This window comes from Pipistrellus kuhlii, unplaced genomic scaffold (assembly GCF_014108245.1).
Source record: "Pipistrellus kuhlii isolate mPipKuh1 unplaced genomic scaffold, mPipKuh1.p scaffold_m20_p_2, whole genome shotgun sequence".
Classification (NCBI taxonomy): domain Eukaryota; kingdom Metazoa; phylum Chordata; class Mammalia; order Chiroptera; family Vespertilionidae; genus Pipistrellus; species Pipistrellus kuhlii.
The window spans coordinates 773,422-798,483 of NW_023425515.1; the positions used below are offsets into that span (position 1 = coordinate 773,422).

Genomic DNA, 25,062 nt, shown 5'->3' on the forward strand with positions numbered 1-25,062 from the left:
TTGAACAACCATTATTTCTCTGACCTCAGACCTTCTGCTCTCCCCTTTTTTCACTCCCTCGTTCTCTCTTTGTTAGTCTGTTGCTCTCCTTTCAGTTCCTTAAACATGCCAGGCCCACTCCCCACTTGTACTTGCTCTTTCCTGTGCCTGGAATGAGAGTACCTTCCCCAGAGCATGAGCTGGCCTTACGGCCCCCTGGCTTCCTTTGGTTTTCACTGCGGGTCCTTTTCACAGTGAAACCTGCCCTGGCCACAGTGCTACACGCCAGCCTGCCCTTCCTAGACGTTGGCTCTCCTCTTTCCCTGCTTGACTTTGCTTCTTGGCATTTATTGTTAGTAAACATATTGTACTAGTATGCACTATTTACAGTATGTTGCTTATGGTGTGTGTGTCTCCAGTACGATGTGAGCTCCATCAGGACAGGTTTTTTGTTTGGTTCATTCTTGAATCTGGACTGCCTGACACAGGCACTCATTGAGTAATATTTGTTGACTTAGTGAATGAATGAATTGAACACTGGATTGCAGCTTAAATGAATTAACTGGCTTATCAGTAGATTTAAAAAACAATATTGAATGAACAAAGCAGTAAAAGCATAATATTCTAGAAAAATATTTATCAAACTCATGATAGTGTTTGCTTCTGGGCAATGAGAGACAGGAAAGATTAAAGGTACAAAGGAGAGTTCAGCCTTATTTGCGTAGTATTATTTCTAGCATTAAAGAATCTGAAGCCAGTACAACAAAATGTTAACAGTTAATTCTGGTGTTTGTTATAGTAATTTATATTTTCCTAAATTATAAAAATAGTCTGAATTTTTTAAAAGAGTTTCATTAAGACTCAGAAAGATTCATGTTTCAGACTTCATTTCTGGCTTTTCATAATTTGCTTTTATTTATTACTAGAGACCCGATGCACGAAGATTCGTGCAAGAATGGGCCTTCCTTATTCTCTCCGACACCGCCTTCGGTCTGGCGGAGCCCCCTTTTCGCTCCGGCATGGAACTGCCTTTCCGCCTTCCCACACTGCCCAGAGGCCCAGAGCAGCTGGGGCGGGGCGCTCGACGCCTGCACATGCAAATTACTCCGCCATCTTTGTTGGGTTAATTTGCATACTCGCTCCTGATTGGCTGGTGGGCGATTCGCAGGTACGGTCAATTTGCATCTTACTCTTTTATTAGTGTAGATTATTTTTAAGTTGTTATTTTTTAATCCTCATTCAAGGATATGCTTTTGTTGATTTATTTTAAAAATATGTTTTCATTGATTTTTAGAGAGAGGGGAATGGAGAGGGAGAGAGAAAGAGAGAGAGAGAAACATTGATCAGTTGGCTCCTGTACATGCCCTTTGGTGAATGGGATGACACTCAAACCAACTGAGCCACACCAGCCAGTGCCATAATTTGTTTTTAAGCCAGAGTGAGTAGAATCATAGAATTTTAGAGCCTTCAATTTGTAATTCAGGTTGTTTAGGGGTGTAAAACCTGGGGATTATGAAATTTCTCAAGTGGACTTCTGCATCCAACTTTTGGAGTCACTTTCTAAATACATTATTTTACAGATAAAGAAATTAAGTCTCAGAAAAGTATAGTGACTTTGCAAGTAAAAGACAAAACTGGATTGAGGGTGATGTTTGTTGCTGTTTTCAATATAAGTCCTTGTTGTGCTTGAACAGTCTTTGCTGACCTCTGCACCTGGCATTTGGCAACTGTTCCATAAATATTTTCAGAATGAATGGATGGTAGAATTCTTAATACTAAAACCTAGACCATGCTATTGGTTTTCCAGAGATATCTTTTGCTATTTCAACTTAGAAAAAGAGTACTAAAGTTCTAAAATTACTTTGAGTACCTTATTTAGAATGTTTACTCATGACTTAGTTTATCAAACAAAATATTTACTCTTCTTTTTAGAACAGTTTTAGATTCACAGCAAAATTAATAGAAGGAAGGTACAGAGATTTCCCATAATCCCATTGCCCCACGCACATATACCCTCCTCCATTGCCAGCATCCCCTGATAGAGTGGTGCAGTGTGAAATTGATGAACCTCCACAGGCACATCATCATCACCCAAAGTCCAGTTTAACTTGGGGTTCACTGCGTTGGTGTTGTACATTCTATAGGTTTGGACAAATTTATAATGACATGTATCCACCATTGTGCTTCATAAGGTGTATTTTCATTAAATGAAAGGATAGTTTTCTTGTTTTTTTCCAAATTAGTATTTTTTGTACATTCCTTTGTATTGAATTTATTAGGATGGCATTGGTCCATAAATTACATAGGTTTCAGGTGTATAGTTCTCTAATACATCAACTGCACATTATATATTGTGTGTTCCCCATCAAGTTTCCTCCCATCACTATACTGTTTACCCCCCTTTATTCTTTTTGCCTCCCCTACCTCCCTTTCCTTCTGGTAATCACCATACTATAGCCTGTATCTCTGAGGTTTTTGTTTTTGTTTTTTTATCGCATAGAATCAAAATGGTCTTTGTAAAGTGTGCGGAAAGAGGAAAGAGCTCTGGCCCCAGAATAATAGATCAGGGTTCTTTGGCCTGTGAGTGAGTGACATTAGGCAAATTCCTAACCTTTCCACTTGGAAGGCACTGCTCATGGGGAGATGCTGAGCCTAAAATGGGAGTTTGGTTTGTGAGTAGCTGGCTAGAGAGAGAGAGTTGCATTAGCCCAGGTTTGATCATGTTAGCTCTCTAGATTAAAATGTTCATGCTTGATACAGAAGATTTCCCAAAATGCATAAGTGGGGCCAACCAGGGCTGTGGCTCTGTAACAAAAGCAAAACAGAGCAAAAACCTGATCATTAGAATTAAGAGAAAAATCAGTGGTTTGGGACCTTTTTTTCTTAAAGCCAACAAAGAATGAAGAGCTGATAAGAGAGCTATGGATAGAGGGCTAGCTTAGCTTAACTTGGGTCCATGCTCCTCTTCAGAGGTGGGAAAGCTGCTGCACTAGCTGACTGTCCTTCCAGCTCTCAAATTCCATGGGTTTCCAAACTGTAAGGAATGTAATCGCATAGAGACTACTACTGCCTTGAAGTATTGTGAAACCAATTTGAATTATTTATATGAATGAATTTTATACTTCATTTGGGATAAAATTATTTCACTCTGTAGTAAAATATAATATAGGTAATATTTTTTTCTTTGGGCGTACAAAAAAATCTCTTTAAGTGAAAATGCTGATCCCTAGGCAGTTGTTAAACATTATTATGAATACTGTTCATCGCTTTCACTTAGCTCATTTCAGTAATTTTATATCCTAGAGGTATTAACATTTTTATTTATTTTTCATTGGTAGACTCTAATTAACACTTTAAGTAACTAATCAGATTGCAAATGAAATATTTTTCCTTATTGATTTCCTTTAACTTAAACATATTTTTGAGAAAAATTAAATTCATCTTTTTGGAACAGGGTCATTATCGTTACTGTGCTGCTCTTTCTTTGCTGGGAGAATATGACTGGGCTCTGCAAGCAAACATTAAAGCTCAAAAGCTCTGTAAAAGTGACCCTGAGGGAATCAATGACCTAATTCAGCAGCATGCTAAGTTACAAAAACAAATGGAAGATTTGCAAGGTATTTCACCTTAGATTCTTTTCATTTCAGTTGAATTCTTTTAAAATTTTTGAGGGTGGGCTTCTTGGATTAATGGAGGACCATAAATCAATGCTCAGGTGATTTGAATTTACTTTGTTATCTTGGTTGAGTCACTTAAGTTTCCATTTCTGTCTAGAATTATATTAGTGTTATATTCCATTAGGTAATTATAAATGATTGATATTTTAATTTGAAATATTCAGCAATGAATTATTATATACTCTTGCATAGAAAATATTCCTTCTTGAATTTTGAAATAAATTACATCCTTTTTTAAACAAAATTGTTTTAAAATTATCTCTTTTATTATTATAGTTATTTCCTGAAGAAAAGTCCCTTCAATAGCATTGTTTTTGGTGTTTTTGCACCAAATTTGTGGCTGATTTTATATATCTCAGAAATTTGCTGTGCAGGCTAGGAATTTACAATCCCTTACTCTACACTCTCAGTGTAGGTCTTTCCAGTTTTTTCTTCTCTGGGTATTTGATGTCTTATGGAGCAAATGTCATCCAACATAACGTGATCATAAGATTGTGAGCTCCTTGAAACAGGTACCATCTCTGATTCACATTTCTAGAGTGCTGCATCTAGTCAGTGATCACATCCAATGGGATTGCAAATAATGGCTGTAGAACATTTTAACAAGCTCATCACTAAAGCATCTCAAAATGTAAAATTGGTTAGGCTTACTTTTCAGTTTTCTGAATTTGAAAATCTTTTACAGTATGTGTTATCGATGTACTGTTTACTGTGTGATTGATTTTTATAGGTGGAACATCAACTAGGAATCCAGTTAGAGTCTTTTATGAAAGCAGGTAAGTTATTAGGAATGGCTTTGCCCTGTGAGTTTAAGAATCTCTGTGTTTGATGCTTTAGTAGCTAATAGCAACCACAGTGAGGTTGGGGGTGGAGGATGACAGGTGGTTTTTAAAGTGTTCCTGGGAAAGAAAAGGTGACCTGTGAATTGTCAAATGTATTTGCCCCCTCTTTTACTGAACTATTTGCATATGTGTGTATTAGCGATCAGTAGCTTTAGCCTATGGAAAGGAGTGGAGTGATTATAGGATGTTACTGTGTTTGAATGGGACCAATTTTGGTCATCTGGATGGTTCTGGCAGCGGAGAGCAGGGACACAGCCGTTGCCTTTTAACCCTTAGCCTCTTCTGGAAACAGCTGCCTTGAGACTCCCGGTATTTTTTGCAAAGGCTGAGGTGCTTCCTGTAAAAATACTAGTAGGCAGCGGATAGACTCAAGTATACTTGCAGTAAAGCCAATAGCACCCAGGGTCTGCATTTGTTACTGAACAATTAAAGATTAAGCTTTCCCTCACATGCTTAAGACACTGAAGCTGTTAATTTAAATTAACACGGAGACTTATTTTAATATTAGGAACCAGAATACACTTCTTGAGCTGTTAATCTATTTTAAGTTTTTTAAATTATATTTTGGGTTTTAATACGAAATGTAAAATAATGTTTATGTATAAGGCCCACTCCCGGAGATAGGGATCCTTTTATATATATATATTTGCTTTCAGAGAGGAAGGGCCGGGGGGAGATAGAGAAACATCAATGATGAGAGAATCATTGATTAGCTGCCTCCCGCATGCCCCCCACTGGGTATTGAGCCTACAACCCAGATATGTGCCCTTGACTGGAATGAAACCTGGGACCCTTCAGTCGGCAGACTGACGCTCTATCCATTGAGCCAAACCAGCTAGGGCAGTACGGATCCTTTTAAAACAATCTTGTTTTCAAGGAAAAAAAGGCTGAATTTGCTGGAACTTGTTTCTTTGAAAGTTAACTTTTTTTAAAAGAGCATACTAATCAATAGAAATAAAATAATTATTCCTTTTATCCCCACTCAGAGTCTACACACCTAGTCTAACATCACCTGCGTTTAGTACTTCACTTAACTTTGTAGAGATCGAAAGAGATCCCGAAGAAAGCTACCACGAAATGGCATACGGTAGCAATCAGCATCTAACGGTAAGCTCAGTTAAAAACTAAAAATGAAATTATTTCCAGTATCGTCTCATGTTTGCAATAATATTTTGGTAAAAGGTGAAATTGAATGTCTTGTTGATATGAACCTTTTTTTGCCTATTGATATAAAGAGAATGATTCTACCTTTTAAATAAATATTTGGGCTACCTCCTATAATTACATAAAAATAATATTTTATCTCGGCCCAAGGTGTTTCTGCAGCCTCTGCCGCTCCTCACCGTAGCCAAAGCCCTTGACTCTGCTGTGCTCAGCTGAACCTTGGTCTGATGGCTTCTTAGGCACTGCTAGGCCTCTGGCCTGGTCCTGGCACCAGGGTCCTAGGCAATCTGCACCTGAGTTTTTTTTCTGAACTGTAGTGTGCTCAAAACTTAGCAGATATCACCGAGTCCATATTTACATTTCCCTCCAGTGTACGATGGGGAAAAGGAAAATGGTGTCTTGGGTTATGTGGGAGCCCCTTTCACGTCCCGCGTGGTTCAGAGTTCCGGTTCAGGGTTCGGGTTTGGGTTCTGGAGAAGGCCGCACACAAATGAAAGAGATTAGAAAAGTATTAATTTGGGAATATTGGGGTCCAGGTGGGAGTCCACCTCTAGGGGGAGGACTACACACTGCTCTGGCCTTGCTATCCTTTTTATTGTGACTATGGGATACACCCATAGCCCTTAGGCAGGGAACTCCAGTAACAGAAATACATAAGACAAACAGAGGTGGAGGCTGCTTCAGCTGGCAGTTTTTCAACTAAACAGTGTGGTCAGAGCAATTAAGGTTGTTGACCAGCTTCCCGGCTTCCTGTCCGCATCTCTCTGTTAGTGAGACAGTGATAGGCTTCCGGCAGGATTGATGGATAGTAGTCATTGGAGAGAACTTTTTAAACCCACTTTGTAGTTATATTTGTTTGTTAATACTCTCCGAGGATATTATTTTCATTGATTTTAGAGAGCGTGAAAGAGAGGAAGTAAGGGAGGGGGGAAAGAGAGAGAAATATCAATGTGAGAAAAACACATTGATTGGTTGCCTCCCACCAAGCCCCAATTGGGGCCAGAGATCAAACCTGGGACCCAAGTACGTGCCCTGGACTGGGAATCAAGCCCATGACCCTACAGTGCACAGGCAGATGCTCTAACCACTGAGCAACACCAGACCAGAGCATAGTTCTTTTGTTAATAATGAAAATCTCAGAGAAGCTGTGTTCGTTTAGGGAGAGCAGCCTCAGGAAAGATGTGATAGTACTGACTCAGTACTGAACAGCTGCCCTGCCTGGCCTCATGCTAGGTGTCAGAAATGGAATTGTCATTGGAGAATTTATCATACCATAATCTGTTATCGTCAGTTATCATTTTGTTTGTTTATTCACTTAAACTTAATAACCAGCTGGCTATTTTAGGCACTTGAATAAATTTTGTTATAATCCACTTTTATTGTTTAGCTATTCATGTCTCTGTTTTTCACTTTTTTTTCTTTTGTAAGTCTCACTAATTTTATTTTCATGGGTAGGTGGTAGATGAAGCTTTGAATATAGATGATTGTGACTGTCATCCTGAATTTCCACCACCATCAGGTGAGTTTTTCCCTGTAAATCGTTGCTGAGTCCATGTGGTGGTGTCTAAACTTCTGTGCCCCCAAATTTGCACTTATATCTGCTCTTGTTGTCCTTTTACTTTGCAGTGCTTCTGTGGTAAAACATTGATTATTTATTTGAAACCAGTATTCAGTCTTTTTATGTTATTTAATCTAATTTTGGAGCTCCAACTAAAATTGATGGAAAGGAAAGATGAAACTCTACGTAGCTTGCTATCTAATTTCTATTTGGCAAGGTTTTTTTTTCTAAATACATATTTTTATTGATTTCAGAGAGGAAGGGAAGGGAGAGAGAGATAGAAACATCAAAGATGAGAGAATCATTGATCGGCTGCCTCCTGCACCCCTCACCTTCAGTAGGGATCATGCCTGCAACCCAGGCATGTACCCTTGACTGGAATCGAACGTGGGACCCTTCAGTCCGTAGGCTGATGTTTTATCCTCTGAGCCAAACTGGCTAGGGCAGTGGTCAGCAAACTCATTAGTCAACAGAGCCAAATATCAACAGTACAACGATTGAAATTTTTTTTTTGAGAGCCAAATTTTTTAAATTTAAACTATATAAGAAGGTACATTGTTCTTAACTTAATTAGGGTACTCCTAAGCTGGCCTTTGCTAAAAACTATACGAGCCAACGAGCCGCATGTGGCTCGGGAGCTGCAGTTTGCTCTGACTTGCCTCTGCATCTCTCCTCAAAGCTCCCATCCGATCCCCCGGCCCCATTGCTCTGCCCTCTTCTGCACAACTTTGCATGTCTGTCCCCGCCCAGCAGCACAAGGCTCCCTCCTCCTGCCAGGGACAAGGCTGAGCTCATAGGGCTGGAGGAGCAACAGGAAGCACAGGGCCTGTAATTCAGTATTTCCTTTTCTTCTTAATGGGATTGCTGTTCAATTATTGCAAGAAATGTCTTTTCTTTTCATCTAATTGTAAACTACCTGAAAACAGAAACTTAGCCTATCTCTCTGTGTCTGCTCTAGGCCTACATAATAATGACCATTGTAATTTATAATTATTTCATAGCATACATAGACAAACATCATCAGTAGCTTATTTTTTTGGCTTACCTGTTTGTAGTTAATGCTCACAATATTACTTCCTTTGCTCTCTTATGCAATTTACTTAGTTTTTATTTTACTTTCGTGCTCATAGATTTTTATGTCCAGATTTCAGGAACAAATACTTTTGTATTCACAGGCCAGTCTCCAAAGCATAAAGGAAAACAAAAATCTCGAAACAATGAGTTGGAGTTCAGGTATGTTTTTATCTAAGATACTGGTTTTTTCTCCTAATGTCCTCCTTCCAAGAAAAAAAAAAAAAAATCTCTTTCAAGTAGTAGCTACCTTTATGTATGTATATTATATTGAGAACTCAAGTCCTTTTCAAATACCAAAGGTATGTCTTTTGGAGACCATCATTTTTTACTAGAGCAGTGGTCATCAAACTCATTAGTCAACAGAGCCAAATATCAATAGTACAATGATTGAAATTTTTTTTGAGAGCCAAATTTTTTATTTATTTTATTTTTTAATATATTTTTATTGATTTTTTTACAGAGAGGAAGAGAGAGGGATAGAGAGTTAGAAACAACGATGAGAGAGAGTCATCGATCAGCTGCCTCTTGCACACCTCCCACTGGGGATATGCCCGCAACCAAGGTACATGCCCTTGACCAGAATTGAATCCGGGATCTTTCAATCCACAGTCAATGCTTTATCCACTGAGCCAAACTGGTTTTGGCGAGAGCCAAATTTTTTAAACTTAAACTTCTTAATGCCACTTTTTCAAAATAGACTTGCCCCGCCCATGGTATTTTGTGTAAGAGCCACACTCAAGGGGCCAAAGAGCAGCATGTGGCTCATGAGCCATAGTTTGCCAACCATGGACTAGAGAATTCTGAATCCTGGATGTTAATACTGATTTCTGAAAGTCATATTACAGATATATTAATATTAATTTTTTAAAACTCCAAAATACTTGGACATAAGAGGAAAAAAATATTCAGAGAAGTATAAAGTACAAATTAGTTGCCTTCCCTGTTCAACTTACTGCATTTCCCACACTTCTCCAGTAGCTTCCTATAGGAACTCACTGCTAGCCATTTGTTGGCCACTGGGAAGCTCACTCTGCACACACAGGCATGGGTATGTGTACATTCTTAGCCCCTTTGGAGCAGTTATCACTGGAGGAAAGTATTTATTAAGAACCAACCACTTATAAAATCCATTCTACCAAACATGCCCCTTAAAGTTAATGGTAGGAACTCTTACCACTTATCTTTATAGTTTATCCCCCATCGCCTACAAAATAGGAATTGCCTGTAGAGTGGAATTGTCAGTCGTACATTAGATACAGAAGTTTGTGAAGTTAATGAAAAATGATGCTGGGCAAGCTGCAAATCCATTTCTGCCAATTATATCAGTTGTCAGTTTTTTCTTCATTTCCTAAGGCTGATTCCTCAATAGATTCTTCAAAGAGAATGATTTGAATATCAAAACACTAAGAGGAATGAGTAAAGCCCAATTTTTTTTTTTTTTTAAAGACCATTTTTTCATGCTGCTGCAAAGTAAATACAAAGCAAAAGCATAGAATATTATGTAATTCTACTAGAGGCCCGGTGCATGAAATTTGTGCATGGGGTGGGGGTTGTCCCTTAGCCCAGCCTGCACCCTCTTCAATCTGGTACCGCTCAAATGATGTCCGACTGCCTGTTTAGGCCCAGGTCAGGCCTAAATGGGCAGTTGGAACCACCTCTCACAATTCAGGACTGCTAGCTCCCAACAGCTCACCTGCCTGCCTGCCTTATTGTCCCTTAACACTTCTGCCTGCCAGCCTGATTGCCCCCTAACCACTCTGCTGCCAGCCTGATCAACACCTAACTGCTCCCTTGTCGGCCTGATTGCCCATAACTGCCCTCCCTTGCCAGCCTGGTCCCCCCTAAATGTCCTCCCCCTGTAGGCCTGATTGTCCCCAACTGCCCTACCTTGCAGGGCTGGTCCCTCCTAACTCCTCTGCCCCTGCTGGCTTGATCACCCACAACTGCCCTTCCCTGAAGGCCATCTTGTGGCGGCCATCTTTGATCACATGAGGGTGGCCATCTTTGATCACATGACGGCGGCCATCTTTGATCACATGACGGCGGCCATCTTTGATCACATGACGGTGGCCATCTTGTGTGTGTGCATGTGGCTCGCAAGCTGTTGTTTGCCATCCCCTGGGCTAGGGCAGTGTTCGGCAAACTCATTAGTCAACAGAGCCAAATATCAACAGGACAACGATTGAAATTTCTTTTGTGAGCCAAATTTTTTAAACTTAAACTTCTTCTAACGCCACTTCAAAATAGACTTGCCTAGGCCGTGGTATGTTGTGGAAGAGCCACACTCAAGGGGCCAAAGAGCTGCATGTGGCCTGCGAGCCAGAGTTTGCCGACCACGGTTCTAAGGAATTAATCTGAACTGGGGTCACGGGAACCCTGAATTTGTAATTGGCTCGGCAGAATTGTGGGTAGCTTTAGCACCCTGGTGAGGATGGTCTGAGGTGAAGGCATCTGTGGGGCCTCCATTGACTCCAGCATTAATGTCAAAATTGAATGGAATTGTTAGACATTCAGTTGGTGTGGAGAATTCGTGTTAAAAATGATAGGCATCTGGTATCAAAAAAACACACCCATCTGGTGTTAGAAGTGGTGTCAGAAGACAGGTAGAGAACTGATCTTTCTTCCCCTCACCAGCACTGGGTCCAGGCTTTCTGAAAGGTTCTCTCTTATTAGATTTCCCAGGAGAGGGTCACCTGTGCAGCATTTATAGGGCACACTGCTTGTTTCGGGGCTGTGTTGTCACAGATAACTGTAGATTGGTAATAACTGGAGAGTCAGCACACACACGGTCCCCTTCATTTGTTTCTTTTTTCAAAAGTTCTTTTTTCTCTCTTATCACAATTAATTTATCTGGTCTCTCTCCACTTGTAATTTTATAGGGGTTTTTATTGAGATTTCATTGGATTTAGAGATTAATCTGAGGAGAAATGGCATCATAGTTACATTTCTGTTCAGGATCTTGTGACTTATTTACTCAGTGTTTAAAATGACTTCAGTAAAAGTATTTTTTTTTTTTTTATCTAGCAGACTTTTATTTTAAATAATTCAACACAGCACTCTTCTCTTTTAGCTGTAGTTCACAAGGGAACTTTCCAGCAGATTTGAAAAACCTCTTGGACAAACAGTTCTCTAAATCTTCCAAAGCTGCACACCAGGTACAGAAAGGCTTTCCCACGGAAAAAGCAAACTCTGGGACAAACCGCTTTTCGGGAGAGCCCAGTCTACCCACGTACATCTCTCAGATTTGTTTGTTAGACTTTTATTTGTGGACATGTTAAGATGTGATTGCTAAGTAACTAACTTTATTAATTTACAAACTAACTTTTCAGTTATGTTAACCAGAGATTAAAGTAGCGATTGACACTGGAATTGTGGCTTCCCAAAGGAAACAATTTGTTTCTTGTCCTGTTTGCAGGACTTTGCTAATATAATGAAAATGCTGAGGAGCCTGATCCAGGACGGGTACACAGCTCTGCTGGAGCAGCGGTGCCGCAGCGCGGCCCAGTCCTTCTCGGAGCTGCTCAACGGCCTCGATCCACAGAAAGTAAAGGTAGAATTTCCTCTCCTAACTCCGCAGCAGTGCTGAGGGCTCCAGATGCAGGCGGAGGAGAACCAGGGCTCTCACTTCCCCGTCACCAGGGACCTTTGCCGCGCGGGGAGGGCGTGAGGAACATGGTGCGCGCTGACCCAGCCTGCATGCCTGCGCTCGCCATGCCACTCCCTCCTTGCTCTCCAGTCGGTGTCCCTTGGGCCTCCTGCCTTCTCTCTGATAATCTATGAAAGCAAGGTTTTGGACCAGTTTTAATCACATGTTCTCATTCAGAAAGAAAGTGATAGTGAGGCAAATACTTTATACACACGCCTTGTAAGGCAGCAAATAAATGTACCCACGGACATTCAAAAGAGAGTCACTTCTGTTATTCTAATCTATTATGAACCACGCCTTCAAGGAACTCTGAGACAGTGAGTCTGTGTTTTAGATACTTGATAGCAGTCTATTTTTGCAAAATGTATTTTCTAATTCAGTTTGCCCTATATCTCAATCATAGCGGTGAGTAAGATTTTATTACACTTATTTTTCTGTTGTGGCTCATAGGTTGGTATGATGCAAATTGGGCAGAATTATCTTCAGATTTTTAATTGAAACTTTTTTTTGACAGCAATTGAACCTTGCCATGATTAACTATGTCTTAGTGGTGTACGGACTTGCTATTTCTCTCCTTGGAATAGGACAGCCTGAGGTAAGATTTGTAACAAAAATAATAACATAAATATGTCATTGATTTTTATAAGATATGTAAACACAGTTGTTTTCTCATATTCGCTTATTTCCATCTGTATACTTTCTTGCTGATTTTTTCTGAAATGCCTAAGTTTAGTTTGTGTTATTTTTTGAAAAGAAATTTTATTTTGTATTCTCATTAGAAAAAAGCTGTCAGATAGCCAGCAGAAATCTACTTTTTGTATGAAAAGTAAAGGACATAATGATAGATTTCAGAAACATGCTGAGGGATAAAGGCAAGTTGGAGAACATAAACATCGTGATACCACTGAGGTACTATTTAGAAAATACACATCAAGGGCTGGCTGTGCGTCTTGTAACGGTTACAAACATGAACTAGCCCGACATCAAATTTAAGGTAATGGCTGCTTTTAGTGATGGAGGAAAGGAGCGGGCCTGGGGAGGTTAGGAAAGAGAGTTCAACTTTGTTTTATTTTATTTTTAACATAAAAATGACAGTACAGTATATTTTGTTCTGGGTGGTGAGTGCTTGGATATTTTTTATTTTCCAGATTGTAGTCTTTCCATAACCACATAGTTATACTGGGTTTTCCAGGGGGTTTTTGTTTTGTTTTGTTTTGTTTTTTGTTGTTGTTTTTAAATAAAGATTGAAATGGCTCTAGAATTATCTCAGGTGTAATATTCTTTTGCTACCAATATGGGCTCCTAACTTCCTTGGCTAGATGAAGGCTTAACTCTAATTGCTACCTAATGAGGAGCAAGTTATTTTTTATGTTCACTTGCCCAGTGGCCCGCAGTGCCTGCAGTTCATTTTCCTAGTGGCCTGCTTCTTTCCTTGTTCTGGTTGTGACAGGTGAATATCTTTCATTAAGACCTGCCCATTGTTTAGATTGTTGGAGACAAATTTCATGATCTCAATTCTTTTATTCTTGACAGAGCAATAATAAAGATTTTATGTTTGCCTTTTTGGAATTGAAGAGATAGTTTATTGCATTTGTGATTTACTTTGAAGTAGTGAGACTGATCACAGAAATATAACAATGTGATGAAACTTGAACCTTTGAAAGAATTTAATTATTCAGAGTAGCGATATACTTACTCCAGTACAGCCCTTGCTTAAGACACGTTTGCCATGCCTCCATTGGAACTGGCCTCAAAGCTTCTAAAGAACTCCATTTTGTGGTGACATTTCTTTCTCAACCACAATGCGGTTAGCAGTGTTGCCTGGATCTAAGTGTCTTTAGATTTTTTTAAAAACAAAATTCATGTAAAGCAGAGGATTCCACAGTTGAGAATATTCAAAAGAACACACTTCTGTCTCCGAAAGTGTTACTAAAGGGCTGGTTTTACAGTTGAGCATTTATCTGTCTGATGCCACAAAGCGTTTAGCAACCTCATTGGCATGCTGTTCCCCTAAGGAGACAGCACTCACCAGGATACATGCGCTGTGTCATTGTGCACATCAGTCTCTTCACCATGCAGTCACACTGTGTGTTGTCTGCCAGCCCTGCGGGCCTCTGTGTGTGGGTGGAAACGCTCATCTGCTTGGTGATTTGATGTGTTCAGTGCCAGCTTTTCATTCTGGAGCTGAATCACTTTGGGTGTGAGTATCGTACATATGGTCACAATTTATAAATTGCTAAGAAAATGAATCTGGAAGGTATAATTTTGCCAAAGAAGTTTTGGACAGATAGTTGTTTTTAATGTTATACCAAAAGAATCAGCCTTCAGATAAAGTCACTTCCAGCATTTATTTTTTGAGTGATTATTATTCTTACTGCCTTTGAAGGAATTATCTGAAGCTGAAAACCAATTTAAGAGGATGATTGAACACTACCCCAATGAGGGCCTTGATTGCTTGGCCTTCTGTGGAATTGGAAAAGTGTACTTGAAAAAAAACAGGTTAGTAGATGTCCTAATAAAATAAAATAAAAAAATTTTAAAGAATTTCTATATAGTGATTTTCTATAGTGAATTTCTGTGCAGTGATTTATCAAATGTATTATATTGATTTTATTGATTTCAGAAAGAGAGAAACATCAATGATGAGAGATAATCATTGATTGGCTGCCTCCTGCACCCCCGCCTCCCCCAGGGGGATTAATTTGTATGTGCTCTGACCCGAAATTGAACCATGACTTCTTGGGTTCATAAGTCTACACTCAACCACTGAGTCACATTGGCTGGGCTCAAATATACTCTTACTAGTTATCTTGAAATCTCTGACTTTTATTGTGGGAATGAAAATTCATGTAACATATTTAATACCTTTTTTCTTCGTTATTATGACTAGGTTTCTAGAAGCTCTTAATCACTTTGAGAAAGCAAAAAACCTGATTTGTCGACTCCCTGGAGTGCTAACTTGGCCCACAAGTAATGTGGTTATTGACGAGACTCGGCCGGGGAAAATAAAGGTAACCATTTCTTTCTGCAGAGAGCTTCTCACCAACTGCAAAAGCCCGCCTTCACTGGCTGGCTCAGGTGTCAGAAGGCAAGGAGACAGCATTCTGGCTTCAGCGCCCCCACGGTGCTTCCCCTTTAAGGACTAGGAGAAGTACTAACATTTACAAAACGTTTTCTATTGCCAGTCACACACCTGTCACTTCCATGCCTCCAGTCCTCACAGCAGTCCTACAGATGAGTACTATGATCTATCCCAATTTTATGGAGAGGGAAGATTAAGTGTAGAGAGGTTAGGTAATGAGCTCACGGTTAAACAGCCGGGAAATGGTGGAGCTGGTTTTGAATCCAGGTGCTCTGACTTCATTGTGCATTCTTAAGGCATGCAATCCTTCAGAAAGGGGCAGCATTGCTGTTTCATCATAGTTACTGCTGTTACTGAGGGGTACTTAAAAACTCAGAAAGTGTAAATTTAGTCTCAAATCCAGAAGCAGAGGATGCTTTGCTAGCTTTTGAGAGACTAAATTATGCATAAATTGATTAGGGTAGGCCTTTGGTTGTGGGGAACCTGGTCATGTACTAAGAACTGGCTTTTGACCAAAACTTTTCAAAGAATAGGGGTCAACTCTCACAACTCAATGATAGAAAGACAATTAATCTCACCAAAACTAGTTTGGCTCAGTGGATAGAGCGTCGGCCTGCGGACTGGAAGGTCCCAGGTTCGATTCTGAGTCAGAGGCATGTACCTTGGTTGCGGGCACATCCCCGGTACGGGGTGTGCAAGAGGCAGCTGATCGATGTTTCTAACTCTCTATCCCTCTCTCTTCCTCTCTGTAAATAATCAATAAACTACTATATTTAAAAAAAGGACAACTAATCTAATTAAAAAATAGCCTAAGGATGTGAGTAGACATATCTGTCAAGAAGCTATACAAATAGCCAATAAGCACGTGAATGGTGTTCAACAACTTAGCTACCAGAGAAACACATTAAAACCATAGTGAGATACGATTTCACACCCATTGGGATGGTTATCCTCAGAAAGCAGCTAAGAATAAGTGTTGACAAGGATGTGGTGAAGTCAGAACCTTCCTGCATTGGTGTGGGCATTTAGAACCGTGCTGTTGCTTTGAGAAAATAGTCTGGCACTTCCTCGTGGGTTAAAGAAGAGTTATCCTGTGACCCAGCAGTTCCACTCCTGGATATATACAGAGATAACACGTTTTCACAAAAACTTGTACATGAATGTTCATAGCAACATTATTCACAGGAGGCAAAAAGTGTTCCATCAATTGATGAATGGCTAAATAAAATACAGCCTATTTATACAATTGAATGTTATTCAGCCCATAGAAAGGCATGAAGTACCCACATGCTACAACATGAGCGAACCTCAAAAACATTATGCTAAGTGAAAGAAGCCAGACACAAAGGCCACAGACTGTAGGATTCCATTTATGTGAAACTAGAGGTCTGGTGCATGACGTTTGTGCACTGGAGGGGGTGTCCCTCAGCCCTGCCTGAACCCTCTCGCAGTCTGGGTCCCTTGGGGTATTTCTGGCTCTGGGGAGTGAACCTAAGCTGGCAGTTGGATGTTCCCTAAGGGGTCCTTAGCACTGCCACAGAGGCGAGAGAGGTTCCTGCCACTGCTGTTACATTCGTCAGCCATGAGCCCACTTTCTGACTGAGCGGTGCTTCCCCAGCTCAGTGCAGAAGCTGCCCCCTGGTGGTCAGTGCACGTCATAACGACTGGTCATTCCACCGTTTGGTCAATTTGTATATTAGGGTTTTATTATATAGGATCTCTAGAACAGGCAAATCTACATAGACACAGGAAGTAGACTAGTGGTTGGGAGGAGCTAGGTATTGAAGGAAATGGGGAGGAGTTTCTAATGGGGATGGGGTTTCTTGTTAGATGATGAAAATATACATTTAGACTGAAGTGATGATTGTACAACCCTGTGTATGTACTAAAGACACGCTTTAAATATGTGAATTGTATGGTAAGTGAATGATATCTTTCCCCAAGCTGCTACTTTTTTTTTTTTTAATGAAGCTGCTATTAAGAAATTGTAAAACAAATGATCATTGGATATTTTTCTTTAAACTTTAAATTGGGATGGAGGCACGGGAACTATTGATAACAATGGTTTAAGAGCAGTGGGATCGTTGTCAGGGCAAGAACCAGCGCAGGTAGCAGGGGCTCCGGGAGGAGGCAGGTGCTAGGATCTCAGGTGAAGCAAGCGCCCTAGGGATCAGGAGCAGAATAGCGTCTAAGGGGGTTTCACCTTAGGATTCCCTCTGGAAGCACACAGTCAATCGTATGATTAAAGGAGATTCATAAGAGATACATTATACAGTGAGGTTTGATCGTTACAACAGGTAAGATTTTGATTCTGACTTTGAAATTCTGAAAATCTTTTTTTGTTCTTGCCCTCTTCTCTCCCCCATTCCATTTTCTATGGACATGTCTCTGTATCAGCCTCCATTAAAAAGTGGTATGTAGTTTGTTCTTGGCTAAACATTTAGTTATTTCTAGAATGAAAATATTTTGACAGCAAGAGGTTATTAAAATCATATGCATTTTGATTGATGAACAAGTGTTCTAATAGTATCTTTTTTGTTTTAGATGATCTTAGATAAATTTATTGAAGAATGCAGGTTCCCTCCAGTGCCAGATGCTGTTTGTTGCTATCAGAAGTGCCATGGATATTCCAAAATCCAGATATACATCTCAGATCCAGACTTTAAGGTAAGGCACGACTGTGCGCTGGGACAGTAACTTGCACAGTTGTGCCTCACAATGAATTTAGAACCAGTCCTGTAATTAGAGGCACTCAAGTTCTCCGGGGTGCCAACAGTTTATGTCCTGTGGTCCACCCCTTCCCCCGACTTCTTCAGGTCTGCACCATCTCACCTGGGAACCCAGAGCCACTGAAATCAACACTGAGGGCCGGCTGGCTAATTCCGTTTCCCCTTCCTAGCCTCTGTGCCATCGACTGCCTGCTCCTAGGGGCACAGGAAACAAAATGAGATTATTACCTCTGATTTGTTGTAATTCTCTCTCTTGTAAAATTGGACTCCAATAATCTAAAGGCCATTGTTGATCGCTGAATTGACTCTCAGAAACATAAATTTGAGATCAAGTCTGGCACATAATTAAGTGAATAAGTTACTGGGCCTTAGTTTATTCAAGAAGATAATAAGCTGCCCATTGTGGCACTGTCCCTGATTAAGCTGAGATGGAATATTGTTTATAAAATACTTTATACACTAAAGAATAATGCAACTGTAAGCTATGAAAGAGAATATGTCAGTCAAGCATGTATCTTTGGCACTAGGCATTCTGGGGTACAGAAGTAGTATGCTTTCCCATGAGGAAATGTGCTATTTAATTGTGTGTACCAGGTGAATGCAAACAGCTTTCTCTTTTTCTTAATATGCTTAGTGAGTTAGAGGTGGGGGAGGGATTGTATGTGTGTGAGACAGCACCTTTAAAATGTGAATTAAACATTTTTTTAACTCCCCCAGGGTTTTATACGAATCAGCTGTTGCCAGTACTGCAAAATAGAATTTCACATGAACTGTTGGAAGAAGTTAAAAACAACAACCTTTAATGATAAAATTGACAAGGTAATACTAATAAGATTGGGTGGTTTGTTTTTTTAATATGTTTTTAATGATTTCAGAGAGAGGAAGAAAGAGAGGGAAACATTAATGATGAGAGAGAATCATTGATAGGCCGCCTCCTTCACACCCCACACTGGTGATGGAGCCCATAATCCAGGCATGTGCCCTGACTGGGAATCAAACCATAACCTCCTGGTTCATAGCTTGACACTCAACCACTGATCCACGCCAGCTGGGCACTGTGGTGGTGGGTTTGTTTGTTTTTTTTTTGTGTGTGTATGTGTGTCTGAATAGAAGTTGCCTGGTACATGTTCTTGTGACAGAGGATAAAGATCAAGGGCCTTCAGCATTTCTTAAGCTTTTTTGGGGACGTGCTTGGTGTATGTCCTGTCAGCTCTCCTTGCATTGACCAAGCAAGTCATTCCTTCTGCAGGGAGGCTCTGCAGGTCCCATGGCAGTGAGCAGGGACTCTCAGTGTGCCCTGGAGGTTTCTGATGCTGTTTTAACCATTCCTGATGGTTATAATAGTATACATATTTAGATTTGTTCTGATATATAGCACTCTTTTTTTTTTTAATCAAATAGGATTTTCTACAAGGAATTTGTCTTACCCCTGACTGTGAAGGTATTATTTCTAAGATTATCATCTTCAGCAGTGGTGGTCAAGTTAAATGTGAAGTAAGTATCTAATTAAGGGGAAATCTTACTAAGTTGACAATGAGAATGCTTATACCTTTTAAAGCATGATTTAAATATATGGAAGTTGTATGATTTGGATTTTGTTTTTTCCAGGAAACAGTTACTTAATTCAGACAATATACGAATGATTAGGATGTGAGAATGCTTCTTTGCCATAAAGGATTCTGACATTCTTTTATTTCCTAACAGGAAAAGGAGGCTTTTTACAGTTTAGTTTTACTGTTGTCACTCTTTTTATAACTTTGTTATCTTTATTCCTGGTAAACTTATGGTATTTGAGGGTGAGGGTACATAGAGAGGGGAGGAGTGTCTTGAGGGATTACCTTTATCTCTTCTATATGGAAGTGGCAGGAGTAGGTTGTTATTAAGATACTAGGGGCCCAGTGCACGAATTCATGCACCTTGAAAGCAACTGTGGCCTGCGAGGCTGCGGTGGGCACAGGGGCAGGTCTTGGCCCATCCTCTGTACCCCTGCCAGGCCCCTGCTGCTGTGTATGTGTGCCCGCAGCCCTGCTCCAGCACTGGCACCGACAATGGGTGCAAGCAGGCGCTGGGGGAGGTGGAGAAGCCCACAGGGGTGATCAGAGCCAGCATTGGGTGCCAGTGCCTGGCAGAATTGTGGCACACGGGAGCAAAGAATTTTCAGTAACCATCAGAGGCTCTCCCCGATGACAGTGATTGGTGCCCTGCCTTGGTTTGGCACCCCTGTTCACCTGCTCCACCATCCCACCACAGCCAATGCCCGCCATGTTTCACATGCACCCCCTGGTGGTCAGTGCACGTCATAATGACCAGTTGTTTGGTGGTTCCACCATACAGTCTATTTGCTTATTAGGGTTTTATTTATATAGATTTGTAGTTTATTTTATCTCTGCTTACTTTTAATTTAAAAAACATTTCTTGCTAAAGTGTATGTACTCTCATTTCTCTTTTTAATACATTATTTTACTAAAGTTTTCTGGGCTTTTGTCTGGGTCAGAGCATCATCACTGTTCTCTGCCAAACTGACCATTGACTGTGCTTCTGAAGTGCTTGTTTCTTGTGGTTTTGTTCTTTATGTCCTGAAAGTATGAGACAAATTTCTGGTATCTTTGTTTTATTTAAAGTTTGAACACAAAGTCGTAAAAGAAAAGAAGGTTCCTTCAAAACCTATTCTGAAACAGAAATGTTCTAGGTAAGATTTCTAACAACCCATCACTAGCTTCATGATGTCTTTTACAATATCATTCTATTATGTACAGGATTTCTAAATTATGCTGTTTTTGAATTGGCTATACACACATGTCCAATTAAGTGGTTTTTAAATGCTTTTTATGGATATTTAAAATTTAAAGAGAACTAGCCTGGAATGGTTAATACTGAAACTTGAATCATAGCCTTATTTAGTAGTTGAATTTACAAGTAAAATTATGACATTTGATGTTGTAAAATTACGTGTGATTAATAGATTTAGCATTTAGATAAAAATTGCATACTTAGCTCTCAGTTGTTTAAACTTTAATTCCAAAAGCATAGTTTCTCTATTCAGCAAACATTTTGAACCAGTAACTTATTTCTCACACTGAAATACTTAATGTACTGTCAAAATTATTTCCTTCTTTGTATCCTCTTGTTCAGATCAAATAATTTCTATGTTTTTTTTGCTTCTCTTTTTGGTCCTGCCTCTTGTTTTAAATTCTAATAAGTGATTTTTTTCATCCTTGGTGATCAAGAAAAGGCAAAAGAAAAGAGGAATAGACTTATTTGTTCAAGAGAATTCATTGTAACCATATTAACCAAATTCTGTAGTTGTGGGCCATTATTGGGAAGTGAAAATAATAGTTTACTGTGGGATCTTTTTTTGAAATAAGTGTGTACATGTATTATCTTGCAGAATAATTTTTTTTAAATATATTTTTTTATTGATTTTTTACAGAGAGGCAGAGAGAGGGATAGAGAGCTAGAAACATAGATGAAAGAGAATCATCGATCAGCTGCCTCCTGCACACCCTACTGGGAATGTGCCCGAAACCAAGGTACATGCATGCCCTTGACCGGAATCGAACCCGGGACCTTTCTGTCCGCAGATTGATGCTCTATCCACTGAGCCAAACCGGTTTCGGCGCAGAATAATTTTTATTTTTCCTATTCACCTTAAGCAGTAACTTGTAAACATGGAAATAATATCTGCGCCATCTATATGTGCCATCCTTAACTAAGTCACTCAGTCCCCTTAGGCCCTTGTTTTCATGAAACAAGTGCCATTAGTTTGACTGCATTGACCACATATCAACAGCTTTTGATACTGAACAGAAGGTGCAGACTGAGCTCTGACTAGAAAGGAACACTCCTATCTTACTGTTTAGAGAATGCTTTCTATAGAAGCCAAAGGAAAATAGTTGCGTTTATAACAGGTGAATTATCACTAACTGTAAATGTTTATCAGCCTAAAGAAGCTAAGACTGAAAGAAGACAAAAAACTGAAGAGAAAGATCCAAAAGCAGGAAGCAAAAAAATTAGCACAAGAAAGACTGGAAGAGAATTTACGGGAAAGTAATCAACCCAAAACGGAAGAGCCTAAAGGTATGCTGGAGTCCAAGGCATCATAAAGATAATGTATTCTCGCTTCAACTCGAAATGTGAATACTCATCTTTCTGGGATTTAGGTTAATTGTACTGAATTGAAATTTAGGTTTCAGTTAATACTTTAATACTGTCATAGGTGCGGATGGGACACAGGGCACTGATTTTGGAAGCGGTACACAGGGTTTCAAAACACTACGTGCCACCAACCTGGGACAGACTGTACCTTTACTCATTGCTGAACTGAAGGTGGAAATAATGTTGGACAACAGTCTGTGGGCTCCACTATATGGATTTAGGTTCTAAAAGTGTAAACTATGAAGTCACTAATTATCTGAAACATTACTGAGTTCAAATGAAGCTTTTCGTAAAAGATACCATAGAGATTGCCTAGTATAGCCTTTTTGTTTTATGTTCATCTTGTTATCATTCCGTGATCAACATGAGAACGTCTCTGGTAATTTCACTGTTTCTGTGGACATACTGGTCTGTATGTATACTTCCAGATGATTTGAAGTAAGTTATTCTCATTTTCTGCGATGGCCATCTATAAAATAAATACTTCCTCTTGCTATCTTATTGTTTCATCTAGTATTCCATTAATGTTTCACAAATCAACCAAAATGATCTTTCTTACTGAAAAGGTTTCAGTGAATGTTGGTATTTTAACTTTGGGTGCTTCAAGAGGTTACATGGCCATCCTGTAGGAAGATGAGTGGGCAGGATGATGAATTTTTTTTTTTAATATATATTTTATTGATTTTTTACAGAGAGGAAGGGAGAGAGCTAGAGAGCTAGAAATGTCGATGAGAGAGAAACATCGACCAGCTGCCTCCTGCACACCCCCTACTGGGGATGTGCCCACAACCAAGGAACATGCCCTTGACCGGAATCGAACCCGGGACCTTTCAGTCCGCAGACCGACGCTCTACCACTGAGCCAAACCGGTTTCGGCAGGATGATGAACTTCTGAGATATTTTCCCACTAGTAGTCAGTGAGTCCCAGGTCTGCAATTTAGGATCCAACAATAGGATGAATAATATAATAAGAACTACCAAATATTAATTGAATCTGCAACTGAATAAATGATTGTATGTCCTTGTTTAGCTCCAAAAAACCCATTGGTATTCTTAATGACTAAACATGTTTATTGGATATAACCATGTTATATTGAATATAAAATTTATAATTTCAGGTAGTTGATGAAGCTGGGTTAGCATGGTAGAGGGAAGTAATTTTATTTGAGAGGGACTCAAATTTTAGATGTTCATGAGTGGTACAGAGTGAATGAGATAAGTTACCTTTGCTGCGTTTTGTTGAATGTGAACTCTATTTTTACAAAGGTATTGTTAAAACAGGGTGGAGCAGAAAACATACCCTTATGATTGAGTGAAACAGAGTTTATTCTTCTGTTATTATTTATTAATTATTGTGTTATCTATATGAGCAACTATAAATATACCTTTGCCCCACCCTATATTTATATTCCTAATTTAAAATTTCTTGAGTTGTTTATTTAAAACATCAACACTCCATCTGCGCCATGTTTGTATTGCTCTGTGAGGTTACTGCATTTCTCTCTTAAGTTTCTGTCTGCAGGTTGGTCCTGTTTCTCACTAACTGACCGTGTGGTTTATCCTCAGAAACTGTCGCCCGTGCTGAGAGCTGCCAGTTCCTAGACGACAGGATCTTGCAGTGCATCAAGCAGAACTCCGACAAGATCAAGTCCGGGGTGCTGGATGCGTCCAAGCTCCTCAAAGAGCTGCTCTCCTGGAAGGTTTTGAGCACAGAAGACTACACCACCTGCTTTTCCAGCAGAAATTTTCTAAGTGAAGCGGTGGACTACGTCATTCGTCACTTGGTTCAAGAAAATAATAGAGTCAAAACAAGGATATTCCTGCATGTTTTGAGTGAGCTGAAAGAAGTGGAGCCAAAGTTAGCCACTTGGATCCAGAAACTTAATAGCTTTGGTATGTCATTTACTTTTAGAGATGCAGTTTAGTAGAAAGGACACCTGGGCCTCCAAGTCTTCTGTTTTTCTGTCATTATTTGTGTGTGGTTGTTTTTTTTAAGTAGGACTACAAATGGATAAGGTTAAAAATACTATTTTTCCAACTCACAATTTATAGTTTACACAAAGGTTATAATATACACTTTCAAAAGGTATAAACACAAAAAAGCTCAGTCAGTTAGAAATTCAGTCCCATATTATGCTAAATATTTGTAAACGTGTAAAATGTAAGGACTGTAAATACTGGGCCCAGGCATGGTTACATAGCACCCCCTGTCGTGCCCTCTGGGATTGTGTGGTTCGGAAGTCTGATTCCTTAATGGAAAAGTTAGAGGGAGGAATAGATGGAAGAATTGCTTAAGATCACCTAAAGTAAATCTACCACAGGATCATAAAACTGTTCTTCTCTTCTGGTTTTCCTGGTTTGGTTGAGGAAGGCCCAACCAGTCTCTTTGCCTAAGGCCCTCAAGCAGGCACAAGATGTGAAGGTGAAGGTGATGTTAATGTAAGTGGTTTGCCATCTGATTTGGGTTTTGTTTTTATCACAGGTTTAGATGCCACAGAATCTTTCTTCTCCCGTTTTGGAGCATCTCTCAAGGAGCTTGATTTTAGCATCATGACTTTTCTCTGGAATGAGATGTATGGTCATAAACTAAGCTCTATAGAAGGAAAGCAACTTGACTATTTCTGCGAGCTGGCATCATTGAAGGAAGCCCGGTGTCTGATTTGGCTGCTGGAAGAACACAGAGACAAGTTTCCAGCCTTGCACAATGCGTTAGATGAATTCTTCGATATCATGGGTATGTGGGTCGAGTTTCAGTTTATACCATACCTGGTCTTAGGGGGGAAATCTGTATCTGCGGAGGGTAGTGATTAAGAATAGTACTTTTTATGTTCAAACTTATTCTATGGAACTCAGTGTTGTGGACATATTTAGATCACTGTTCTCATCTTAGATATCTTGACAGTGTTGTGGCAGAGATTGCTTGTTGACAGAATTTATTACGAAACTAGAGGCCCAGTGCACAGATTTGTGCACCAGTGAGGTCCCTTGGCCTGGCCTGTGCTCTCTTGCAATCTGGAACCCCACCAGTGCATATTCGGGGCCAGGGAAGGACAAAAGAAGGTTGGCCACTGGGGAGGGACCTCAGGAGGGCTCCAGGGTGTGTCTAGCCCCTCTCCCAGTCCCAATCGGCCAGACCCCAACAGCAAGCTAACCGGT

The 25,062-nt window shown here is 39.9% G+C and overlaps 1 protein-coding gene across 1 annotated transcript in view; it reads left to right on the plus strand.

Moving 5' to 3' along the window:
- The window catches only part of TTC3 (tetratricopeptide repeat domain 3), a 92,020-nt gene that overhangs the window by 31,961 nt on the left and 34,997 nt on the right, over window positions 1-25,062 (plus strand). The window contains exons 13-29 of the mRNA XM_045585228.1: window positions 3,434-3,596; window positions 4,387-4,432; window positions 5,485-5,605; window positions 7,118-7,181; window positions 8,396-8,453; window positions 11,365-11,449; window positions 11,710-11,844; window positions 12,455-12,535; window positions 14,327-14,439; window positions 14,831-14,951; window positions 17,567-17,689; window positions 18,469-18,570; window positions 19,153-19,245; window positions 20,373-20,440; window positions 21,692-21,828; window positions 23,473-23,799; window positions 24,389-24,640. Coding sequence (XP_045441184.1) covers window positions 3,434-3,596; window positions 4,387-4,432; window positions 5,485-5,605; window positions 7,118-7,181; window positions 8,396-8,453; window positions 11,365-11,449; window positions 11,710-11,844; window positions 12,455-12,535; window positions 14,327-14,439; window positions 14,831-14,951; window positions 17,567-17,689; window positions 18,469-18,570; window positions 19,153-19,245; window positions 20,373-20,440; window positions 21,692-21,828; window positions 23,473-23,799; window positions 24,389-24,640 — 2,089 coding nt within the window. The remainder of the gene's footprint in view (window positions 1-3,433; window positions 3,597-4,386; window positions 4,433-5,484; window positions 5,606-7,117; window positions 7,182-8,395; window positions 8,454-11,364; window positions 11,450-11,709; window positions 11,845-12,454; window positions 12,536-14,326; window positions 14,440-14,830; window positions 14,952-17,566; window positions 17,690-18,468; window positions 18,571-19,152; window positions 19,246-20,372; window positions 20,441-21,691; window positions 21,829-23,472; window positions 23,800-24,388; window positions 24,641-25,062) is intronic.